This window comes from Phragmites australis, chromosome 5, assembly GCF_958298935.1.
Source record: "Phragmites australis chromosome 5, lpPhrAust1.1, whole genome shotgun sequence".
NCBI lineage: Eukaryota > Viridiplantae > Streptophyta > Magnoliopsida > Poales > Poaceae > Phragmites > Phragmites australis.
In genome coordinates, this window is record NC_084925.1 from 20521480 (window position 1) to 20545405 (window position 23926).

Below are 23926 nucleotides of genomic sequence, written 5' to 3' on the forward strand. Positions count from 1 at the left end.
TTTCTCAGCGATTCAGATTCATTTCGGCAACATCAACCTGTAGATATGAGAGTACAGATTCCGGAGGCCCTCATGTGTTCATGTGTGGAGGGCACGTGATGGACGGATCCTGTGGTCGGAACCCGAAGCCTCGGCAAGGCAGCGCCGGCCAAAGCTACTCCTCGGGATTGCCGCGCCGCGTCTTGACCACGTTCCGGCGCCGGTTGATTGTGCTTTTTGCTGCGTCTTCCCATCTATAGTTTTTTTTTGGTCCTTTCTAGTAATACGGCCACTGCCAATAGTACCTAATTAGTACTACTACTAAGCACAGAATTGTCACAACAGCACATGCATGTACTCAGATGTTTCTTCACTTCTGAACTGTGTGCAGTCCATTTGTTGTAGAGTTCATTTGACTCGAAATGCTTACTGGAATGAATGAATTAGATATCCTCTGGCCGGTGTTCATAGTGCAAGAGCAAGTCGTATCTTCTCTGAATTGATAATTACTCCTCAGAAGAAACAAGTGCGTACATATCGTCGTGCAAATGATTGCTGCAATTAACAAGGTGGCAACCCTCGCTGCAAAGAGTTGTTGGCATCGTTCTGATCTGCGCATACAGAATGTTTTTTTTTTCAAGGAACGTAACCACCGTTGCCGTTGATATATTATGAGAAATAAAAGGTAAAAAAAAAAAAAAAAAGTTTCAACGGCCCCAAAAAACAGGGCACGGAAAGAAGGCCGATGAAAGGAAGAAAACTAAAGGAGCAAACACAAAGATGACCACGATAATGAAACTAGCTTGATCGAGGCAATGTCTTAGAAATCACACCAAAAAGATCAGGGCTGGATCACATAGGCATGTCTTCTTTGGTTGATGTCGTCCTTAATCAAGCTAGGCACCTAGAGAAAGGATCATTGTTGTCCCTAGAATATTCTTCTATTACATTCTTTCTAGATATTCCACTAAAAGTAAATCATCGCTCCATCAAAATCTTTTCCCTGTCTTCTATCGATTTTGATTCGGCACTTCCTCCATCCGCCCTTAATCGTGGAGCATTCATTTAGAACAGGTTTGCAGTGCCATAACAGTGAGGAAGTTCACTCCAAACTAGTTTTGTAAAAGTGCATTCATTGCAAAGGTGACTTGGTGTTTTATCATAAGTTGCACAAAGTTTGCAGGTTTGATCATTTGGCCACCTTCTTCTTGCCAGATTGTCAACAGTTAGGATCTTGTTTTGGATGAGGAACTAGGTGAAGAATTTGCACTTTGGTTCAATTTTTGCCACCCATATTGACTTCACATATATATGTTTGCTGCTGCCAACAAATTGGACCAGGTAAGCACTTTTGATGGTATACTTCCCCTCATTTGACCATCCATCTAATTTGATGAGGCTGGTCTTCAATGAATGTGAATTGGTTGATGTCCTCCAATAAAGTAACCAGGTGATCTAACTATTTATGCATGGTGAGTTGACCTAAGCACCTGATTCAGTTGAGGTATGAGAGTCCCTTACTTACTGTCATGTTTTTTCTCTTTAGTTTCATATATAGATCTGGTGCAATATTTCTTGGTGCATGTTCTTGTACCTAGCTAGAAAGTCAAAAGGAGGTCCTCGCACCATTTGCTACTATCAGCATCGTGCTAGCATGAAAGTGGTCTTTATCCCCTGATCACAAGGGAGCTGCATGTCTTTCCATGGCTGATCCTCCTCTCTACATTGGTACCATCCACCTTTGTCTTAAAGCTCTTCTGAACTTCAGTAAGTCCAAGGTCCCTGTACCCCTAACTCTCTAGGTCTACATACCTTTCTCCAGCTCTTATATTTTCAGGTTCATCCCCTTTCCATAGAAAATTCATCGTATTTTATCAATCTTCTTAGTGAGCCATTTTTGGAGTGGAAACACAATTAGGTGGTAGGTTGGCTGTAAGGATAAGACTGTTTTTACTAGAGTTCCTCTTTCAGCAGGGTTCAATATCTTCTCTTTCCATCCAGGTAATCTACCCCCCATTTTGTCCAGCAGCAGTTGGATGTCACTTCGCCTTAGCTTCTTGGTATGTAGTGGAAGACCCAAATACTTATGTGGGAATTGCTTGGTCCTGCCCGGAAAGTCCTGAATGATTTGCTACATGTGTAGGTCATGGCAGTGGATAGGGAAAAATTCTAATTTGTTGAGATTTGTTATCAGACCTAAGCATTTTCCAAAAGCATCCAAAATCTGAGAGATGGCCCTTAGTTTGGCAAGTTCAGGGTCTGCAAAAATTACCACATCATGGGCATACAAGGACATATAAGATGGGCCGCTCTTGGAAGGATAGGGTTCATTATGCCACATTGGACTGCCAAGAAGATGATTCGTTGAAGAGGATCAATAGCTAAGTTGAATAGCATTAGGGAAAGGGGGTCGCCTTGCCGAAGTCCCCTAGCATGTTTGATTTGTCTGGCTTCCCATTTAGCAGTATCCATGATAAGGCCAAGATCAGTAGGTTTGTGATCTAGTTGCGCCATCTTTGACTGAACCCTAGCGCTTGGAGCACTTCTAGCATATATGCCCAATTGACGAACACAAATGCTTTTGATATATCTAATTTTATAAAAAAAGGCTGGTTTTTTTGTCCTGTGCAACTCTTGTATGACATTATGAACAAAGAGGAAATTGTGGTGAATACACCTTTTTTTTTATGAAGGTGCTCTTGCTCTTGGAGGCTATGCTGTTTAGGTGCAAAGTAAGCTGGTTGGCTAAGACTTGGCCATAATCTTTGCCAGGCTACTAATTAGACTGATTGGCATGTAGTCACCTACCCTTGTGCCTCTGTTTTCTTTGGTAGAAGCAGGATGTTTGCCGTATTAACCAACCCGAGGTTTGCACGCATACAGAATGTAAACAAAGCACATCAAAATCCGGGTTACAGTTTTAACAAATTGAAAGATGCCGTCATTCTCACGAGGTGACCACCTTGCATTATTGCATAGGCTGACTAACCTTTTCGGATTACGCCGCACATTACCAGGGAGAGAAAGCACCAATGAACAGATCTCTTAAACGCTGGGATGGTTAATTAAATAGGAAGGAATCAGAAGCGCATGCAGAGACAATGACCTACTTGCAAGGTTACTTATGAACTCAAGAATAGCTTGCATTTGCTTTAGATCGATGTGTGGTGGCGAAGCCATGCAGGCGTGATGCCAGCGGGGACACCGTGAGTGCCCAAGAGGTATGATACTCCCTCCGATTGCAAAGGTAGGTCGTTTTAGATAATGCACAAGGATTAAGAAGGTAGATTAAATGATCTTGTTGTCACTTATTTATTCTGCATTGGAAAAGATAACTCATTCATTTGTAAGAGTGATAGTATTTATTAAACAAGAACAAGAAAGGAACAAAAGAGAAAAAAATACATAGAAGTTTAAGAACGACTTATATTTAGAGAATAGTTGAGGACACTAAAACGATCTATATTTGCAATCGAAGGGAGTAGTAGTGAGGCGATATGGTCCACGCAAGCACAATGAAGTGGTGTTCTACTGGAGCAGAAAAGATGCACGAATTTGTCAGATCTTGCCAAAAAGCTGTTGAGCTGGAGGAGCACAGCTTGGATATCTATGAATGGCATGAGAGCTGAGCTGGCTCCGTACGGACTGCATTGACAAAAGCTTTGATCAGATCGTCGTGACGCCGGCCAAAATCGATACTAATCCTGATCATCAGTCAATTGGGCTGAACCAGGAGGAAAACATCTCTCGGCTCCAAGCATTTCTTCAGACACCGCTATGCCTTCTCTGGGCTGCGAGCCAATGCCACCTATATACAGTTTTGTGCAGTTAGAAAGCAGGGTACTCAGTCCCTCCAAACATTTTCACAGGATGATGATACCTCTGAACCTCTGATGGTTTTCCAATATTTTCCCCACAAGATCCGCACTCGTGAAACCAGTGCGATACTTGCCAAATATCTAGCGAAGTTCGGTCCTCATCTTGGACAAGGTTGTGAATAGTACGGTTCTGACCATGGCATTTTTTTTGGCAAGCCATCCAGGTAAGATATCTTGGTACCTGGTGGTAGTACCGAGTCATCTGTGACCAACAACAATGGATTCGATTGGTTCTTGGATACAGAATGTGGTGGAAAACTGGAATATGCTGGGAAGGTCTAGCTGCACCGTCGTCATTTTTTGGATTGGAATGTCGTCGCGTGGTGCCTCCGGATTCCCAAGGTTTACTAAATTTTCTGAGACAAAATCCTTGAGGCATTCGAAAGTGGGAATTGCTCTGGAGAATTTTTGGATTTAGTTTAAGCTTAAGCTAAATGTCGAGGTTTGAATCCAAAATTTTCCTACACAAACGCCCTTGTTACACAACAAAACCATGTCAGTTGACATGATCTATTATATCCTCTTGCGAAGTAAGAGTTGTGCCATCATCTTCTAGACCCGATCATAGTTTATCATACACTACCGCCCCCCCCCCCCCCCCAACAACACACCTGTACCCATTCCTCCACGTATAACCACTGCCTTATCGATGTATTCAGCTGGACAAACAACAGATGATCCTTGATTGTTCCGTTCCGGCTGATGTTCAGTTGCTACTTCACGCTGAACAAGGGATTTCAGTTGCTTTGCTGGCTGGTCTCCAGTTACCTCTGCTCCGGGTTTAAGAGGTCAGGGAATGAACCTGCTCATCTACCTCTGTCAGAGATTGTCCTATGCTGCCAGCTAAAAGATCAATGAAAAAAACAGATTGTCCTATGATTGTGCATTTGCCTTTCAATTATTCGGTCGAGCAGACCGCCTAGTATTATCCCCAAGAAAGGAATTTTCCCCAGAAGGGCATATCTTATTCCGGAGATCAACACAAGTGCTCTTCTCCCTCTGCAATCTGTACTCGTCTTCGCAATACGCTGAAGACGAACCAAGATGGCCCTCTCACCTCAAGGACGATATCCTGCTCGACACGGTCCGCGCCGTCAAGCTGACACCCGGCCGCTGCTTCAGCCCGCTCATCGGGCCGCCACCTGCCCCGACGCCGCTGTCACGGCTCCTGTTCAGGGACAGCCTCGCCTTGATCGGCGACACGAGCCTTGTCGCTAACCTTGACGGCGAAAACGAGCACCGCCGGCTCTTGGCAGGTGTTGCTGGCGGCGGCGACACGGCGGCGACGGGTCTCGCGGGCAGGGCCTTCCCGTGGCTCCTGAGCTTGGACCCCAGCGCGCTCGGTGGTGACTTGACAAGGAACTTGTGCGGCGTCTGCCGAGCGATGACCGGGAACCGCGTCTTGTACAACCGCTTCTGCTTCTTGGACGGCGACGGCGAGGCGCACGCGGCGGCGGAGGTGGAGGCGTGGAACATGGGGTTGGGGAACATCACCGTCTTCTTGGCCCACAGCCGGTTCTTGGGGGATACTCGGTTGGCGGACAACGACGGCCGGCCGACGCTAAGCGGTGAGACAGGCTTGAACTGGATCCGGGAACGCACGCGACCGCGCGACGGCGGCGTGGCGGCCTCGGGTCGCGCCGCTGCGCCCCTTTGGCTCTGCTTCTCCCGGGCACGGCGCGCGCGGAGCGGCGTCTGCTCGACCGTCGCCTTCATTGTCCTGGGCACCGGTTTCGGGGTCCTAGGGGGCTCGCGGTTCGTACCGGCAGCGCCGTCGGCCACCGCGACGATGTCCCGTGCGAACTGGCTGGCCTGCACGATCTCCAGCACGGTCTCGCCGAGGAGCATCGCCGGCAGCGACACCCGCCGCCACTGCGCGCCGCCGAACTTTCCGTTGGGGGATCTCTTCTGCGCCGACGCGACGCCTCTCATCCTGCGGTGGCAAGAGAGAGAGAGAGAGAGAGAGAGAGAGAGAGAGAGAGAGAGAGAGAGAGAGAGAGAGAGAACTCGCATCTGTAAGCCAAGAATTCAAAATCGGACGGAATCGGACGGAAAACATGATCCGGAGACTTGCCTGACGGTCTCCTGCTTGCATCGGAGGCTGGTGCGGAGGTACCCTCGCGTGCTGCGCGGGCTGAGGCTGACGTCGGAGACGACCTTGGAGCCACCGGCCACCGTGTACTGTAGCTCCTGCAGCCGCGCCATGCACCGGTCCACCTGTGGATTCGAATCCACAAATACATTCAACCCCTCAATCACCCGCCGCAAAATCGAATCGAACCGAGCTAGCATCCAATACAATCCGCTGTTACCTTCTTGAGCGTTTCCCTGACGAGGGCGGGGTTGAGCGCGGCGGCGGCGGCGAGGGCTGCGGCCGTCTGCCTGTCCTGCTTGGCGTTGGGGCTCCTCGCAACCATGGTCGTCGTCGTTTGGAAGGGTGGGAGGAGGAAAGGGAGCTCGTGGCGAGCGGAGAGGCCGAGGGGGTTCGAAAGCCTTTTCGCAGGGAGCTTAACGGTCGTCGGCGCAACGGCTAGTTCTCGGGAGTAAACACGGAGGCCGGCCGCTCCTAGAGTAAGCGCAGCCGGGTCCGCCATGTCACCCGGTAGACTTGGGCAATTACGGTGTTCTTGCTATGCACGACAAACTGATTTCTCACTGAATGGGTTATTCGAATTTACGACTGAGGAATTATTGGGGAGATACCCAGGTGGATTGCAATTGTTTCGAATTTTCAAATCTTGAATTCAATGTCCTTGTCTAATTTCACACCAGTCGCATCAAAGTACCATTAAGGGTGTTTAAATCATTCGTAACCGATAATTAAGATAAATTTTATTCTCTCTATACTTAAAAAACACCGTTCTCAAAAACAAGCAGTCAACATTTCTGAACTTGTCCTTGCAAAAGAATATCTCAAAATTTAACATCGTCAACTGTAATTTTGTATTCGAAAATGTTTGTGACATCATAATCATTGCATTTTATAGGAGGAAATTCAATAGATATCTGGGTGGACTGCAAGCACTCCGAATTTTAAATCTTGAATTTAGGTTTTAATCTAATGCCCTCTAGTCACATGAAAGTACCATTATGGACATTGATACGAGTCCTAATATATAATCATGCTCCTATTATACTCTCTTCATTCGGAAAAATGTCATTTTCGAAAACTACCGGTCAACATTTTTTGAACTTATCCTTGCAAGAAAGAATATTTGAAAATTTAACCTTGGCAACTGTAATTTTGTATAAAAAAATGATTGTGACATCGTAATCATTGTAGGAAAAAAATCAATAGAAATTGTGGCATGATAATTTTTGCTTGATTAAAAATCATTCTGAGTAGAGCAGAGCAGCCAATAAAGAAAAAAGAAATGTTTGCGTACTCTTGGTGGGCTACGGAGTGCCTTGCTGATCCCAAGCTTGCTAGACAAGGTTAGGCAAACAGAAACTTAAAATGTAGGCTCATGATGCATATTCTAATGATCTCCCATAATTTCACAGGGGTTTAGTATTGTTTTATTGAGATTGAATGATAAAATAAAGTCACGGAAGATCAAAAGCGCTACCGGAAGTAAAGCAAAGAGCCAGTGATGGGGGTCGTTGTTAAAAACTCCCGACGGTCCCTTAGTTTCGTTGGTTATGCTCATGGGTCCACGCCTCTCGAAGGTCACTTTTTGACTTCCAAGCTTCAGAGTAACCACCTCTTGGAGCTACGACTCCTGAAGACTCCATCAACCGGAGCCATGCCTCCCGAAGCCTCCATTTTCAAAAGCCATGTCTCCCCCTGGAGCCCTTGCCTCTGGGCTTGGGCAGGCTTCCCGAACGCTACGGGGTATGCCATCGGACTTCAAAAAAGATCTGCCTGGAGAGGAATGCCGGTCATCCTATGCCTGCTAGGATGTGACTGGCATTAATTACCTAGACTAGTGGGTGCCGTCCTGACATTCCGGTACAAGGGAGGTTATCCTGACACCCCTGACATCACGGTGCCGAGCCACAATTGGCGACCGGCTCACTCCTCTGGGTATAAGCACCCCAATAATTAACATTGTAGATATTTATCTTCTATGTAAGGTAAAAAGTAGTTATCCAGGATAAGACCATATAACTCGGTCTTATCCTGGATATTTTGCACATAGCGGTAACTTGTACGCTAAGCTACGCCCTATAAATAAAGGGCCATGGTCATCTGAGTAGAAGAGTATGCTCAACACAACATGGAGGAGCACTATCACAAGTCTTCCTACCATACTCCCCCTAGTTCAGTCCATATTTCTACTATCAATATATTTGTAGTGTTCCTTCCTCTCAAACTTCATCTCTAAGCTTGAGTCTCCTCTTTAGAAGAAACTCTCGCTGTACTTGCTGGGGCAAGACGAACTCTTGCTCCAATAGTGCACCGTCCATGGGGACTCGAACATAAAAGTGCTAAAAGAGGTAGGATGCCACCCAAGAAAAAGACTACCAAGGCGCAGCGACGGCAATCGATGCCCCGGTCACACCTGTACAACAGTCTAGGCGACCAGGCGCATGCCGCGTCGACAACAACCCCCAACCGGGGGGGACGAGGGCCTTACAACCACCACCGACTTAGCCATGACCACAGCTGCGGCCGGCACCAAGGGGCTCCCTACCCTGGAGACCCAACAACAATAGTAGCAGGGCGAGGGCCCCGCTGCACCCCTAGGGGCTGCGGCTGATGCCACCATCGAAAACACCATCGCATCCGAGCGTCAATCACACCTAGCGGCACTCTTGACCCATATGGAGGAACTACAAATGGCCCTACGGGTCGAGCAGCAGGCTACCCGCTGAAAGTGCCTAGAGGGGGGGGGGGTGAATAGGCTTTTCTGAAAATTAAAACTAAAAAATAGCGGATTAAACTCTCGGATACTCCGGTGAAGTCCGGATACTCCGGTATGGTCCGGAGTATCCGGTCTAGTCCGGAGTCTCCGGCCTGACAGGAAATTTCAGAATAAATTTGAACTAAAGACCACAGCTAGATTCTAAGAGTTGCACTAGGTCAAGTAGATATTACTAAGCTAGAATAACTATTAAAACTAGCAAGATTGATACTATAGCAATTTAAATGACAAATTACCAAATGCACACGATCAAGTAAGTTTCACAAGTAAGAACACGAGAATATATCCCGGAGTTCGGCCACCTCATAAAGAAGTGCCTACGTCTCCGTTGAGGAGCTCACAAAGAGCCGGGTCTTCTCCAACCCTATCCTCTTCTAGCGACCACAAAGATCAAGCTAGAAATTCTTACTCAATATGAAGATGCTTACAAACTTCCCGAGGCACACCACAAGTTTTGGTTGCTCTTCAGGCGACTCTTTTCCTTCTAGAAACCCAAAGCTTCAAAGGAGATGATCGCAGTGAATGCTCGATGAAGAAATCAATACTCAAGTGGCTTGAACCCTCTCCAAACACACACTCTCAAATTTGTGCAAATTTGACTCTAGGGATGATTGGAGAGGCTTTGAATGCTCTTAAAGTGCTCAAGAGGTCTCAAGGAAACCAGCCACAGCAAGCCCTAAATGCTATGGAGAGAGGGGGCATTTATAGCCCTCTCTCACAGACTAGCCGTTACTGTTTTTGTCAGAGCTTACCAGAGTATCCAGTGTACACCGGAGTCTCCGGTCCTAATTCCAAAAACGGCGTCAGAACGGTCACGAACGTGTCAGAACTAGCCGTTACAGTTCTGTTTAATTACCGGGTTCACCGGAGACTCCGGTCCTGACAGATTTTCCAAAACAGACTAAGTCCGGAGACTAGCCGGATCCTCCGGCATCTCCATGTACCGGAGTATCCGGTGAACACCGGAGACTCCGGTCTTTACTACTTTTTATCAAAAAGATTAAAGGCTAACCGAGAGCCTCTGCCGGAGTCTACCTCGGAGACTCCGACTGCACACAAAACATTTTACCAGAGTATCCGGTGAACACCGGAGACTCCGGTCTTTTTCTTGAAAAGATTAAACCGTAACCGAGACTCTCTGCCGGAGGCTAGCTCGGAGACTCCGGCTGAACGCTGAGTACCGGAGTATCCGGTGAACACCGGAGACTCTGGACTCTGAAGATTTTTCAGAAAGAGTTTCGTGTCCGTGAGTGAATGTGTCTCTCAATTGGGTGATTCTAAAGGATCTCTTGAGCATTGAGACACTAATCAAGCAAATGAATTCATCCATCTAAGAAAAAATCTATCCTAGACTCAATTTCAAAAGTAAAAAGAATTTAAGCCCTATCTTGTATCCTTCGTTGATTCTTCAATTGTTTCGACGGGCGTCAAACGTCATTTACCTTCACAACTAATGCTCATACCTGTTCAATACTCACAAAGCATGTTAGTTCTTTAATCGTTTTGTCATCAATAAGCCAAAACCCACTTAGGGGGCCTAGATGCACTTTCACCTGCACGACCACCGCCGCCCCAGTGACAACCGGTGTTGTTCCGATCCAAGCTCCCAGGGTCGATGAACCCTTCGACACTAGGGCCCGGTACATTCGGCCTCTGGAGCCCCGGAGCTGACATCGTGCGGATCCCTTGCAAGACTACAACTCTCCCTTGCAGGCTGACCTGCAGAGGACGCCCTTCCTTGAGAGCTTTTGGATCCCAAAGGTACCTAAGTTCAGGGACGATTTAGACCCTAATGAGTTCGTCGGTCCTACGCCCTCACCATAGAGGCTAACGGGGGCGGACTGGCCACCTTGGCTGTTGGGGATGATATCCCCCCCCCACTTCGAAGGGAATCGCGAAGTCTACTGGAGATGCTGCGTGATGGCCTTTGTGGTTTTGTTACAGGGAGTTCATCTGTTAGCAGTGAAGATCGTAGAGCCACGTTGGTGAAGGTGTAGGCGTGCTCGCATCTTCGACTTCCCGGACCGGCGAAGAAAAAGGAGTCCTTCGACTGAAGAGCGAAGCTCGGGTCCGTAGTCTGCATCGTTCGTAGCGGGTGAAGACGCAAGCTGACCCTCGGTGGGGGACGAAGGCTATCCGACGGGCATCGAGCGTAGGAGGCTTCGACGCCCTTCGGAGAGATGAATCACCTCGACACAGTGGGCCCGATTTTGGTCGCCCAGGGTACTGCTGTAATTATGCGATTATGCTTATTTGTACCATAATGCCCCCGGATATTCTAGGAATGTAGCAAGTAAGCGGGTAGGATTAGTAAATAGCACCTGTGGTTGCCAGGTACGGGCTATAAATAGAGCCACAATGCAACCGGAAGGGGTATCAAAAAACTGTTCCGCCTCCAACACGTGTCGCTCTGAGTGCCCTTTGATATCTCCGTATCCGAAGGCTCTCTTTGTCTGGGAACCCAGTCCCAACAGTTGGCACCGTCCACGGGATTGAACCCACAAAGACATGCCACCCAAGAAGAAATCAAAGCCAGCGGGAACAGTGGAGGCGTTGCCGGAACCTCCAGCCGCGGCTGGGCCTTTGGCTGATAGACCCACTTCGGCCATACCAGGATCAAGTAATGCTTTGGCCGAGGGAGCTTCGGCCGGACGAGAACGACACTGCGAAGTTGAAATAGGACCACAAGAACCCAGTGATGGCCGCCAGGGCAAAGCAGTCTGGGTTAGCACTGAGCAAATGTGGGTCATGGAACCAATAGATCGCACGAACTTCGATCCTCCAGAAAAAGAAGGCGAAAGGGCGAGAAATGAAGAATGGGAGGAACTCGACAACTTCGTAGAGTTTGAGCACGAGGAAGAAACAAATGAAGAAAGAATAGCAAGGCTAGAAGCCGAATAGTTGGAAAGGCAGCTAGCACAGAAGAAGCGCATGTTGGATGGCCTAGCAGCGAGTCGGAAAGCCGCAGAGTACCGTAGGCGGGCGGATGAAGCTAGAAAAACATTGGAAAAAATCCAGGAAGAAATCGATATGCTCCACCAAGCGGAGGGAATGTCTTGCCGGCCAACGCCGCCGAGAGACTTGATACGAGCTTCGTAGGAGATTCGGCAAAGGTCGTCCACGGGAGACCCGGAGTCCCCTCTGGCCATGGATTTGCAAAATCAGCCATGGCCGCCAGGATTCAAGATGCCCAGAGTGGTTATGTTTGATGGAGAGTCAGACCCAAGAGAATTTATCATGAGTTTCGAAGCAGCTGTGGAGTCTGCCGGAGGTGATGGTACAACCTTGGCGAAGGCCTTTGTATTGGCCATAAAGGACATAGCAAGGTCATGGTACTCTGTGTTTCCCCCGGGATACATATATTCATGGGAGCAGTTGTGCAGTGCACTATACAGCAACTTCCAGGGGAATCAGGCAGACAAAATCACTGCAACCGACCTCTTTGTGCTGAAACAGCAACCAACAGAAACCTTGCAGAGCTACATGCGCCGCTTTGTACACATACGTTGTCAGGCGAAGGGGTTGAGCGAAGATATAATCATCGATGCCGCAATACAGGGCATCAGAGGCGGGCTATTAGCAGGAAAGCTCATGAGAAAAAGACCCGGAAGCGTCCAAGAGCTGCTCAACAAGATGGAAGAGTACTCAAGATCTGAGATCGATCATCTCCGGAGGAAAAATGAAATGGCAGCTTCCAAAGTAAAACAACATGCACCAGCTAGAGAGGCAGGTAGCAGCAATCCTAGAGACAGACTACACCGTCCAAGAAAGCCCGAAGCCTTTGACTATCCAAGGCAAAAAGAAGTTAATCAGATCAATCCCAGCCCACTCGAAGCCGTTCAAGGATCATGTGGAGCTTACAGCGTGGCCAATAAGGGAGGCCGAGCGGGCAGAGGAAGAGGCCATAGAGGCCAAGGAGGAAGGGTTCCGCAGGACTCAGCAACCTTTTACTGCGAGCTGCATGGCGAAGGAGCCGGCCGCCGGACCAAACAGTGCCCGCAGGTCGTGGCTATCAAAGAAAGCTTGGCGAAGCAGTCTGTTGATCACGTAAGGACAGTGCACCATGCAACAAGCTTCGGAAGAAGCGAAGGGTTCCAGAACCACAATCAGAATATGGGATTTTCCGAACCAATGGCAACAAATTCCCGCACCATAGTATGCACCTGCAACTTTAGCTCAGTTTGATCAAACTAGGCAAATGAACCTCCAGGGGGAGCTACCTCCGTCACCACCGAGACCCGCAATCGAAGCACCACCAGAAAGTAGCAAATCAGTCAACACGATAAATCATGGGTACAACGTGGTGTTGGCCATCTCAGGGGGATCAAACTAGCAGATAGAATCTAAGAGACAACGAAAAGAATATGTGCGAAGGGTCAACCACGTCGGAGTGGGACCAATGTACATCAATTCAAGATGGTCAAACATTCCCATTACATTCTCGCAAGAGGATATGAGGCTCTTAGACTATCTACACACAAATGCCTTCGTCATTACTGCAAACATCTCAGGAAATGAAGTACACAGGATCTTGATCGATGGAGGAAGCTCGGCGGACATTATCTTCGCTGACGCCTTCGACAAAATGGGGCTGCAACGAAGTGACTTAAAGCAAGCTGGATCGCCATTGCTAGGCTTTGGTGGAAACACAATCAATGCTCTGGGAAAAATAGCAATCCCAGTGTCGTTTGGTGAAGAGATGAATTTCCGCACAGAAGACATTACCTTCTATGTGGTGGACATTGATTACCCGTACAATGCGATATTTGGAAGGGGAGTCCTCAATACATTCGGAGCAATACTGCACCATGCATACTTGTGCATGAAGATGCCTGGCCCGGAAGGAGTCATAAAGGTGTTGGGAGATCAGCGAGTGGCTAGACGAATTGAAGTGGGTATAGCTCCAGGAAGAAAAAAAGTCCACACGATAACAGACCCTTCGATGGGTCGGGAAGAAAGTTGCAACCAGTTGAAGATAGGAAAGGCAGCGAAGGCTACACCAGAAGGAGCGACCAGAATAGTACAGCTACATCAGGAAAAAGAAGATAAAAAGGTCACTATAGGAGCGGAGGCTCCGGCAGAGGATCAGCAACAACTTGTAATGTTCCTCAGCGACAACGACGATGTATTCGCTTGGTCTCCTAGAGACCTGCAAGGAGTAAGTCAAAAAATCATTTAGCACAACCTAAATGTGGACCCCAAAGCGAAGCCAAGGAAGCAAAAGCTTAGGAAAGCTTCAGGCGAAAGAGAAGAAGCAGCGAAGGCTGAAGTGGAAAAACTGCTCCATGCCGGAGTCATACGCGAAGTAATGCACTCAGAGTGGCTAGCCAACCCAGTGTTAGTAAGGAAAGCAATGGAAAATGGAGAATGTGCATCGACTTCACAGACTTAAACAAAGTTGTACCAAGGATGACTTCCCATTGCCTAGAATTGATCAGCTGGTAGACTCTGCGGCTGGTTGTGAGATGCTAAGCTTCCTAGATGCTTATGCAGGGTACCATCAGATATGGATGGCGAAGGAAGATGAGGACAAAACGAGTTTCAGGACCTCCTTCGGCACATACTGCTTCATGAGGATGCCCTTCGGACTCCGAAACATTGGCGTAACCTTCACCAGGTTGGTGCAGACAGTATTAAAACCACAGCTAGGACGAAGTGTCTTGGCCTATGTTGATGACATAATGGTCAAAAGTACCAGAAGGAGCCAACACCTCAAAGACCTGCGGGAAACCTTCGACAATCTGCGAAGAGCAGGCTTAAAGTTAAACCCAGAAAAATGCGTCTTCGGAGTACAATTCGGAAGACTGATAGGGTTTTTGGTGTCGAAGAGAGGCATCGAAGTGGATCCTCTGAAGATACAAGCAATTTTAGATACGAAACCCCCACAGAACAGAAAGCAAGCTCAACGCTTGGCAGGAAGGTTAGCGGCACTGAACAGGTTCATTGCAAAATCTGCAGAGCGAAGTTTACCATTCTTCAAAGTGTTAAAAAGCTCTGACCCTTTCAAATGGGATGCGGAGCAGCAAGCAGCCTTCGATGAGGTAAAAAGCTACTTGACGAAGCTTACAGCACTAACCAGCCCAGATCCAGGCGCGGGTTTGCTGTTATACATAGCGGCATCCCCTTCGGCAGTCAGCGCTGTACTCGTGCTGGAAAAACCCAAAGACAACAAACTGTGCCAAGTACTAGTATATTATGTATCAGAAGCTCTAGCAGGCCCAAAAAAGTCGTACACAGAGTTGGAAAAAGTAGTGTATGCACTGGTAATGGTATCCCGCAAGCTTCGCCACTACTTCACGTCTCACAAGATTACAGTACCAACTTCCTTACCCCTTCGTGAAATGTTTGAAAACAAAGAAGCCATTGGAAGAATAGCGAAGTGGGCAACGGAGATCGCTCCATTCATGACCGTTTTTGTGGCAAGAACATCATTAAAATCGCAAGCACTAGCAGACTTCGTGGCGGAATGGACACCCTTAACCGAAGACTCGGATGATGAACCGCCAGAACCTGTCTGGACCGCATATTGCGAAGGAGCTTGGGGAGCTACGGGAGCAGGAGTTTCAGTAATATTGTTTTCACATTCGGGGACGAAACTAAGATACGCCGCCAGATTAGAGTTATGCTCTACAAACAATACGGCGGAGTACGAAGCAGTCCTCTTGGTACTTTGCAAGGCGAAGGCTTTGGGCGCCCAAAGAGTGCTTGTTAAGATAGATTCGAAGGTCATAGCAAGTCAATTTGACAAGACATTTCAGGCATAAGAACCAGAGCTGATTAAGTACAGAGCAGCGGTGCGAAGAATGGAAAAATACTTCCTCGGATTCACAGTCAAGAGTATATAAAGAAATGATAACTCTGAAGCAGATGAACTAGCGAAAGCGGCTTCGCAGAACCTGCATATGCCATCAGACGTTTTCTATTAGAAGCTTAGTGAACCAGCCCTTGAAGACACTTTGAACCAAACACGTCTCATTGTAACAGTCGAAAGCAAAGACTGGCGTTCTCCAATACTGGCTTATCTTTGCGGTCAGAGAGACATCGAAGATCAGGTCAGGGCAAAGCGCATGGCTCAGAGGGCCAGGAATTACAAAGTTATGGAAAATAATTTGTACAAAGCCAGGGTCTGTGCACCATTCTTGCGATGCATATCCCAGAAAGAAGGACAGAACCTATTAAAAGAAATCCACAGCGGGTTGTGAGGTTCTCATATCGGCACAAGGGCTCTAGTCGGAAAAGCAAACAGGCAAGGCTTTTATTGGCCGACGGCTGTAAACGATGCGGATCAAATGGTCCGAAGTTGTCAGTAGTGTCTATTCTGGGCGAAGGTGTCAAACAGACCCACGACGAAGACACAACTCATTCCGCCGATTTGGCCACTAAGGCGGTGGGGAATCGACATTGTAGGACAGCTGCCGCCAGCTCCAGGAAATTTGCGATATGCTGTGGTTGCGGTAGAGTACTTCTCAAAATGGGTGGAGGCAATGCCACTCGTGAGCATAACATCAAGAAACATACAAAAATTCCTATGGCAGAATATCGTATGCCGCTTCGGAGTCCCAAGCGAAGTAACCGTGGACAATGGCACTCAATTTGATAGTGCAGGTTTCAGGGTGTTGGGGATCATCTCCTGTCGTCCCCGTACCCGAAGGCAACCGCGAAGTTAGTCGAAGGTGCTGCGGGACAACCGCTGTGTTGGTTGCATCTTCCATAGCCGAGTTGGCGTATGCGAAGACTAATCTGCCTTGACTGCTGGGCGAAGCTCCAGTTCGCGTCCCGCGCCCTTCGCTCGGTGTGAAGATAAGGCCAGGCCTTCGCCTGGAGGCGGCGAAGGCAGCTCGCCAAGAGGTCGGACGGAGAGGGCTTCGATACCCTTCGGTTGAAAAACAGCTGGACAGTGGGCCCAATTGTCATGGGCACTGTTGTAATTATGGGATCATGCTAATTTATACTATATTGCCCCCGGATATTCCGGGAATGTAGCAGGTCAGGGGGTAATATGTGTAAACCGGGTTCGTGATTACCGGGTACGGGCTATAAATAGAGCCACAGTGTAAACATGAACGGTAACCCGAGACTGTTCTACTTCCAGTACACGTCACCGTAAGGGGCCTTCGCCAGTTCCACCCCCGAAGGCCAATTTTGTCTGGGACTTCGATCCCAACAGTTGGCGCTGTCCGGGGGATCGAACCCACGAAGGCATGCCACCGAAAAAGAAAGCGAAGCCACCTGGAGGAGCGGAGGCGCTACTAGAACTCACAGCCACAGTCGGACCTTCGGCTGATAGAACCACTCTGGTGGTACCAGAATCAGGAAATGCCTCAGCCAAGGGGGCTTCGACCGCACAACACCAGAATTGCCAAGTTGACACAGCGCAACAACAAACTGCCGATGGCTGACATGACGACACACTACGGGTGGACGCGGAGCAAATGCCGATCATGGAGCCAGTAGATCGCATTCGCTTCGATGTTCTGGAAAAAGAAGGCGAAAGAGGGCGAAGCGAAGAATGGGAGGAACTAGGCGACTTCGCCGAGTTGGAACATAATGAAGAAACAAATGAAGAATGAAATGCTAGGCTAGAAGCTGAGGAGTTGGAAAGACAGATTGCGCACAAAAAGCGCATGTTGGATGGCCTAGCAGCAACCCGGAAAGCTGCGGAGTACCGCCGGTGGGCGGAAGAAGCAAGAAAAACGTTGGAAAGGATCCAGGAGGAAATCGATATACTCCAAACAGAAGGCATGTCTCGCCGACCGACGCCACCAAGAGATTTCATACGGGCTTCGCAAGAAGTTCGGCGAAGATCTTCCACAGGAGATCCTGAGTCACCCCTGGCAATGGACCTACAAAATCAGCCATGGCCGATAGGATTCAAGATGCCCAGGGTGGTTATGTTCGATGGAGAATCGGATCCGAGGGAATTTGTCATGAGCTTCGAGGCAGCTGTGGAGTCAGCTGGCGGAGACGGTGTAACTTTGGCGAAGGCTTTTGTATTGGCAATCAAGGGAATAGCAAGGTCGTGGTACTCCGCTCTGCCCCCGGGGTCTATATATTCATGGGAACAGCTGCGCACTGCCCTATACAGCAACTTCCAAGGAAACCGAGCGGATAACATCACCGCAACTGACCTCTTCGCGCTGAAGCAACAACCAACAGAAACTTTACAAAGCTATATGCGCCGATTCGTACACATACGATGTCAGGCGAAGGGATTGAGCGAAGATACCATCATCGATGCTGCAATACAGGGCATCAGAGGGGGCCTTTTAGCAGGGAAGCTCACTAGAAAAGACCCACAAGCGTCCAAGAGCTACTAAACAAGATGGAAGAATACTTAAGATCTGAATTAGATCATCTACGAAGGAAAAACGAGTTTACGGCCTCAAGAGCAAAACATGCACCACATAAGGAGGCAGTTGGTGGCAATCCGAGAGACAGACCTCAGCGACCAAGAAAACCCGAAGGTCCGGATTATCCATGCCAAAAAGAAATCAACCAGATCAACCCCGGCCTGCCCGAAGCAGTCCAAAGCTCGTGCGAAGCCTACAATTCGTCCAATAGAGGGGGCCGGACGGGCAGGGGAAGAGGCCGCGGAGGTAGAGGAGGTCGACCTTCGCATGACCCAGCAACCTTTTACTGTAAATTGCACGACGAAGGAGTAGGCCACCGGACTAAACATTGTCCACAAGTCGTGGCCATGAAAGAAAGTATAGCGAAGCAGTCAGTAGATAACGGACGAGCGGTTCACCACGCAACAAGCTTCGCAAGAGGCGAAGGGTGGCAGAACCCCAATCAAAACATGATGTTTCCAAACCAATGGCATCAAGTTCCAGCACCACAATTTGCACCCGCACCCCCAGTCCAATTTGATCAAACCAGGCAACTGAACATTCGAGGTGATCTACCCCCGCCTCCGCCAAGACCAGCAATCGAGGCACCACCAGAAAGTAGCAAATCAGTCAATACCATAAACAATGGGTACAATGTGGTGCTAGCTATCTCAGGGGGGTCCAACCAGCAAACAGAATCCAAAAGACAGTGAAAAGAATACGTACGAAGGGTTAACCACGTCGGAGTGGGACCAACGTACATCAATTCAAGAGGATATGAGGGTATTAGATTACCCGCACACAGATGCCCTAGTCATTACTGCGAACATCTCGGGAACACAAAGTACACAGGATATTGATCAATGGAGGAAGTTCTGCAGACATTATCTTCGCTGATGCCTTCGATAAGATGGGGCTGCGAAGACATGACTTGAAACAAGCTGGGTCGCCGTTGCTGGGCTTCGGCGGAAGTGCAATCAACGCCCTGGGGAAATTAACAATCCCATTGTCATTCGGTGAACAGACAAATTTCCGCACAGAGGAAATTACCTTCGACGTGGTGGACATTAATTACCCATACAATGCAATATTTGGGAGGGGGTTCCTCAATAAATTCGGGGCAATACCGCACCACGCTTATTTGTGCATGAAGATGCCTAGCCCAGAAGGAGTCATAAAGGTGTTGGGAGATTAGCGAGTTGCTAGGCGAATCGAAGTAGGCATAGCCCTAGGGAGAAGAAATGTCCACAACATCGAAGACCCTTCGACGGGGGCCGAAGTAGGGCAAAGCAGGAAAATCATGAAGGCTGCACCGTAAGGATCTACCAGAATAGTGCTGCTAAATCATGAAGAAGATAAGAAGATTACAATAGGGGCAGAGGCCCCGGAAGAAGATCAGCAACAACTTGTCATGTTCCTTCGCAGAAACAGCGACGTCTTCGCATGGTCCCCTAGGGACCTGCAAGGAGTAAGTCGAAGCATCATTCAGCACAAGTTAAATGTGGACCCCAGAGCGAAGCCAAGGAAACAGAAGCTTAGAAAGGCTCCGGGGGAAAGAGAAGAAGCAGCAAAATTTGAAGTAGAAAAATTACTCGATGCCGGAGTAATACGCGAAGTTATACACTCGGAATGGCTGGCCAACCCAGTATTAGTAAGAAAAAGCATTGGAAAATGGAGAATGTGCATCGATTTCACAGACTTAAACAAAGCTTGCCCAAAAGATGACTTTCCATTGCCTAGAATTGACCAGCTTATAGACTCCGCAGCCGGCTGCAAGATGTTAAGCTTCCTCGATGCCTATGCTGGGTACCATCAAATATGGATGGCAAAGGAAGACAAAGAAAAAACAAGTTTCAGAACCTCCTTCGGAACATACTGTTTCGTAAGAATGCCTTTTGGACTCCGCAATGCTGGAGCAACCTTTACAAGATTGGTACAAGCCACGTTAAAGCCGTAGCTGGGACAAAAATGTATTGGCCTATGTTGATGACATAGTAGTAAAAAGTACCAGGAAAAGCCAACACATCAAAGACCTCCGGGAAACATTCGATAATCTGCGAAGAGCAGGTTTAAAATTAAACCCGGAGATATGCATCTTCGGAGTGTAATCCGGAAGACTCCTAGGGTTTCTAGTGTCGAAGAGAGGAATCGAAGCGGATCCTGAGAAGGTACAAGCTCTTTTGGATATGAAACCCTCACATAATAGAAAGCAAGCCCAACGCTTGACAGGAAGACTAGCAGCATTGAACAGGTTCATTGCGAAGTCCGCCGAGCGAAGTCTACCACTCTTCAAAGTGTTAAGAAGTTCTGAACCTTTCCAATGGGGTGCCAAGCAGCAGGCTTCTTTCGATGAGTTAAAAGTATACTTGACGAAGCTTACAGCATTGACCAGCCCGGATCCGGGCGCAGATTTGCTGTTATACACAGCAGCTTCCCCATCAGCAGTCAGCGCTGTTCTCGTGTAGGAAAAAATCAAAGATACCAGACTGTTGCAAGCACCGGTGTATTACGTATTCGAAGTACTAGCAGGACCGAAGAAGTCATACACAAAGTTGTAAAAAGTGGCGTATGCACTTGTAATGGCATCCCGCAAGCTTCGCCACTATTTTACTTCTCACAAGATTACAGTGCCAACTTCCCTACCCCTTCGCGACATGTTCAAAAACAAAGAAGCCATCGGAAGAATAGCGAAGTGGGCAACAGAGATAGCTCCATTCATGATTGTCTTCGTGGCACGAACATCGTTAAAATTGCAAGCGCTAGCGGATTTCGTGGCAGAATGGACACCTTCATCTGAGGCTTCGGATGACGAAGCAGCATAACCAATTTGGACGGCGTACTGCGACGGAGCTTGGGGAGCTGCAGGAGCAGGAGTCTCAGCAGTAATATTTTCACCGTCGGGGGCGAAACTGCGGTACACCACCAGGTTGGATTTCTGATCCACAAACAATACGGCAGAATACGAAGCTGTACTCCTGGCACTTCGCAAGGCGAAGGCTTTGGGAGCTCGAAGAATACTTGTCAAAACAGACTCGAAGGTTGTAGCAAGCCAGATTGAAAAAACATTCCAGGCAAAGGAACCAGAGCTGATCAAGTACAGGGCAGCAGTGCGAAGGATGGAAAAATACTTCGTCGAATTCACAGTGAAAAGTGTATCAAGGAATGATAACAACGAAGCAGATGAGTTAGCCAAAGCGGCTTCGTAGAACATGCCCATGCCTCCAGATGTCTTCTATCAGAAACTAAGTGAACCGGCCTGCGATGACAAGTCCAGCCAAACACGACTGGTCGCATCAGTTGAGAGCGAAGACTGGCGTTTCCCGATAATGGCATATCTGCGGGGTCAAAGGGATATCGAAGATCATGTCGAAGCAAAGCGCATGGCTCAGAGAGTAAGAAATTATAAAGTTATAGACGAAGATCTGTACAAAGCAGGAGTCTGCGCACCATTTTTACGATGCATATCTCAGAAAGAGGGCCAACAACTATTAAGCGAAATTCACAGCGGATTGTGCGGCTCACATATCGGAACAAGGGCTTTGGTAGGAAAAGCATACAGGCAGGGCTTCTATTCGCCAACGGCTGTAAGTGATGCGGACCAACTGGTACGAAGTTGCCAACAGTGCCAATTCTGGCGAAGGGATCAAACAGACCGACAACGAAGACACAACTCATTCCGCCGATCTGGCCATTACGGCGATGGGGGATCGATATTGTCGGGTAGCTGCCGCCATCCCCAGGAAATTTGCGCTATGCCATGGTGGCGGTAGAGTACTTTTCAAAATGGGTAGAAGTAATGCCACTCGTGAGCATAACATCAAAAAATATACAAAAATTCCTATGGCAGAATATTGTGTGCTGCTTCGGGGTTCCGAGCGAAGTAACCGTGGACAACGGTACTCAGTTCGATAGCGCGGGATTTAGAGAATTCTGTAATGGCCTGGGCATAAAATTAATGTTTGCATCAGTTTACCACCCACAATCTATTGGCGCAGTTGAGAGAGCAAATGGCATCATCTTCGTAGGGGTTGCGAAGCGTCTTCAAGGATTGCCAAAAGGAAAATGGGTCGAAGAATTGCCCAAGGTATTATGGTCAGCAAGAACAACGGTTGCAAGACCAACAGGATACACGCCATTTCGCCTACCATTTGGCGAAGAGGCCATGACCCCAGAAGAGTGCAAAGCGAAATCATTCAGAGTCGGGAATGAACTAGAACAATGCGATGAATTTTCATCGAAGGATGCCCTCGGAGAAGTAAGATTGCAAGCCGCAAAAAACCTGGCCATTTACCAAAAAGAGACAAGAAAATGGAGATAAGAATGTATCCGAAAAGACCTTCGCACCAGGAGATTTGGTGTTACGAAGATTTGGTACAACAACATCGTTTGGCAAACTTCAGAGTAAATGGGATGGCCCCTTCATAGTTAAAAGATCTCTGAGACCCGGTTCTTATCATCTAGCCAATATGGAGGGTGAAGAGCTTCCACACACCTGGAATGCAGAGAACCTTCGCAAGTTCTACGCCTAAAGATCGGCAGCAAGAGTCCGAGACTCCAATGTAATTTTTATTTTTTTAATTTTCGTAATAGTTCTTGTAATCGCCATGTAAGGGTACTGCACTCTTTTCCTCACAGGGGACCCCTTCGCTAGGGGGTGAGGTTTTTAACGAGGCAGAAACCCATATGAACAAAGATAGTGGCCCCCAAAAAATATTGTTTGTCTCGAGTAGTACTACTTTTCGTCGAAGTGCACCACGCTAGGAGATTGGCGCACTAATTGACGATCAGAACAAGGTGCAAAGTGTAGGCATGCAAGCGTACACTTACGACCTTCGCGGAATTATAAATACCGCCAGCAAACTTCGCAAAAAGTCGGGGGCTAAGAGTGCCTGCCCCCACAGCAAAGGAAAAAACAAACCTTCGCTGAAACGAAGTATCACCGAGCCAAAGAAAAGGCAGCGAACTTCGCCAAAAGTCGGGGGCTAAGAGTGCCTGCTCCCGCACCGAAGGAATAAACAAACCTTCGAGAAAAAATGCCCCTAAGCCAACCAAGAGGCAGCACACTTTGTCAAGTACAGGGGGCTAGCACTGCCTACCCAAATATCAACGGTCAAACGAGTTGAAGCCAAAAAACTTCAAACGCTAAGCGTCAGAGACCAATCCACCCAAAATAGGCCGAAGTTACCTGCGAGTAAAAAAGTTGGGGGGGGGGGGACGGCGCTTCGCAAATGTAACACCGACCAAGAGAAAATTATCATCCCAATAGAATCGTAGGAAACTGTGGCAAAAATCGGGGGATGGTTTTCGTCCAGAAAGTCTAACCTGGAGAATTCAACTTATGACCAGGGCGAATCGAAAAAAAAATACTCCGCTCGGCATGCCGGTAAGGGTGTACAAAAAGAGCAAATCACAACACAAAACCAGTTTATTCCGCATCCAAATCAACCTCTGGATCAACAAAATCCTTATACAAACGATTAAAATAAAATTGATACTCGATGCCTTCGCTAGCATGGAAACGCGACGATGGGGCCGAAGTGGCCCCAACTTGATTACAATACGACGTCGACATAGGAGTTTTGCCATCACTACCACTTCGCCTAGCTACTTGCGAAGAGGGACCACACTGATAACACAATTGGGGTCTGTGTGAAAATGGCTCCTCGTCTTGAGGTTCAACTTTTGGCTCAACGAGCACCGATGTGCCGTCAACGTCCCCTCTCGCCGCATGGTGCAGATTTCATTCAGCTCGTCGACTAACTATCGTCGAAGGACAAACAGATTTCCAAAACGCCTTCGTTCTAGCATTCATATCGTCATACAATCTACACTTCGCGTGCCAATACCATTCCAAGTCGATATTAGCATGACG

The 23926-nt window shown here is 48.1% G+C and overlaps 1 protein-coding gene across 2 annotated transcripts; it reads right to left on the minus strand.

Annotated features, from left to right (window-relative positions):
• Positions 1-4486: 4486 nt before the first annotated feature.
• LOC133917496 (microtubule-binding protein TANGLED1) lies at positions 4487-6472 on the minus strand. Of its 2 annotated transcripts, none has more exons than XM_062361384.1 (2): positions 6170-6472; positions 4487-6074 (listed from the first exon to the last, which is right to left on the minus strand). In XM_062361384.1, exon 2 carries the CDS (start codon positions 5868-5870, stop codon positions 4911-4913), a length of 960 nt encoding a protein of 319 aa, XP_062217368.1. In that variant the 5' UTR covers positions 5871-6074; positions 6170-6472; the 3' UTR covers positions 4487-4910. The 2 variants fall into 2 exon arrangements, with proteins under 2 accessions (XP_062217368.1, XP_062217369.1); XM_062361385.1 differs by having other exon boundaries at positions 5657-6074.
• Positions 6473-23926: the final 17454 nt, after the last annotated feature.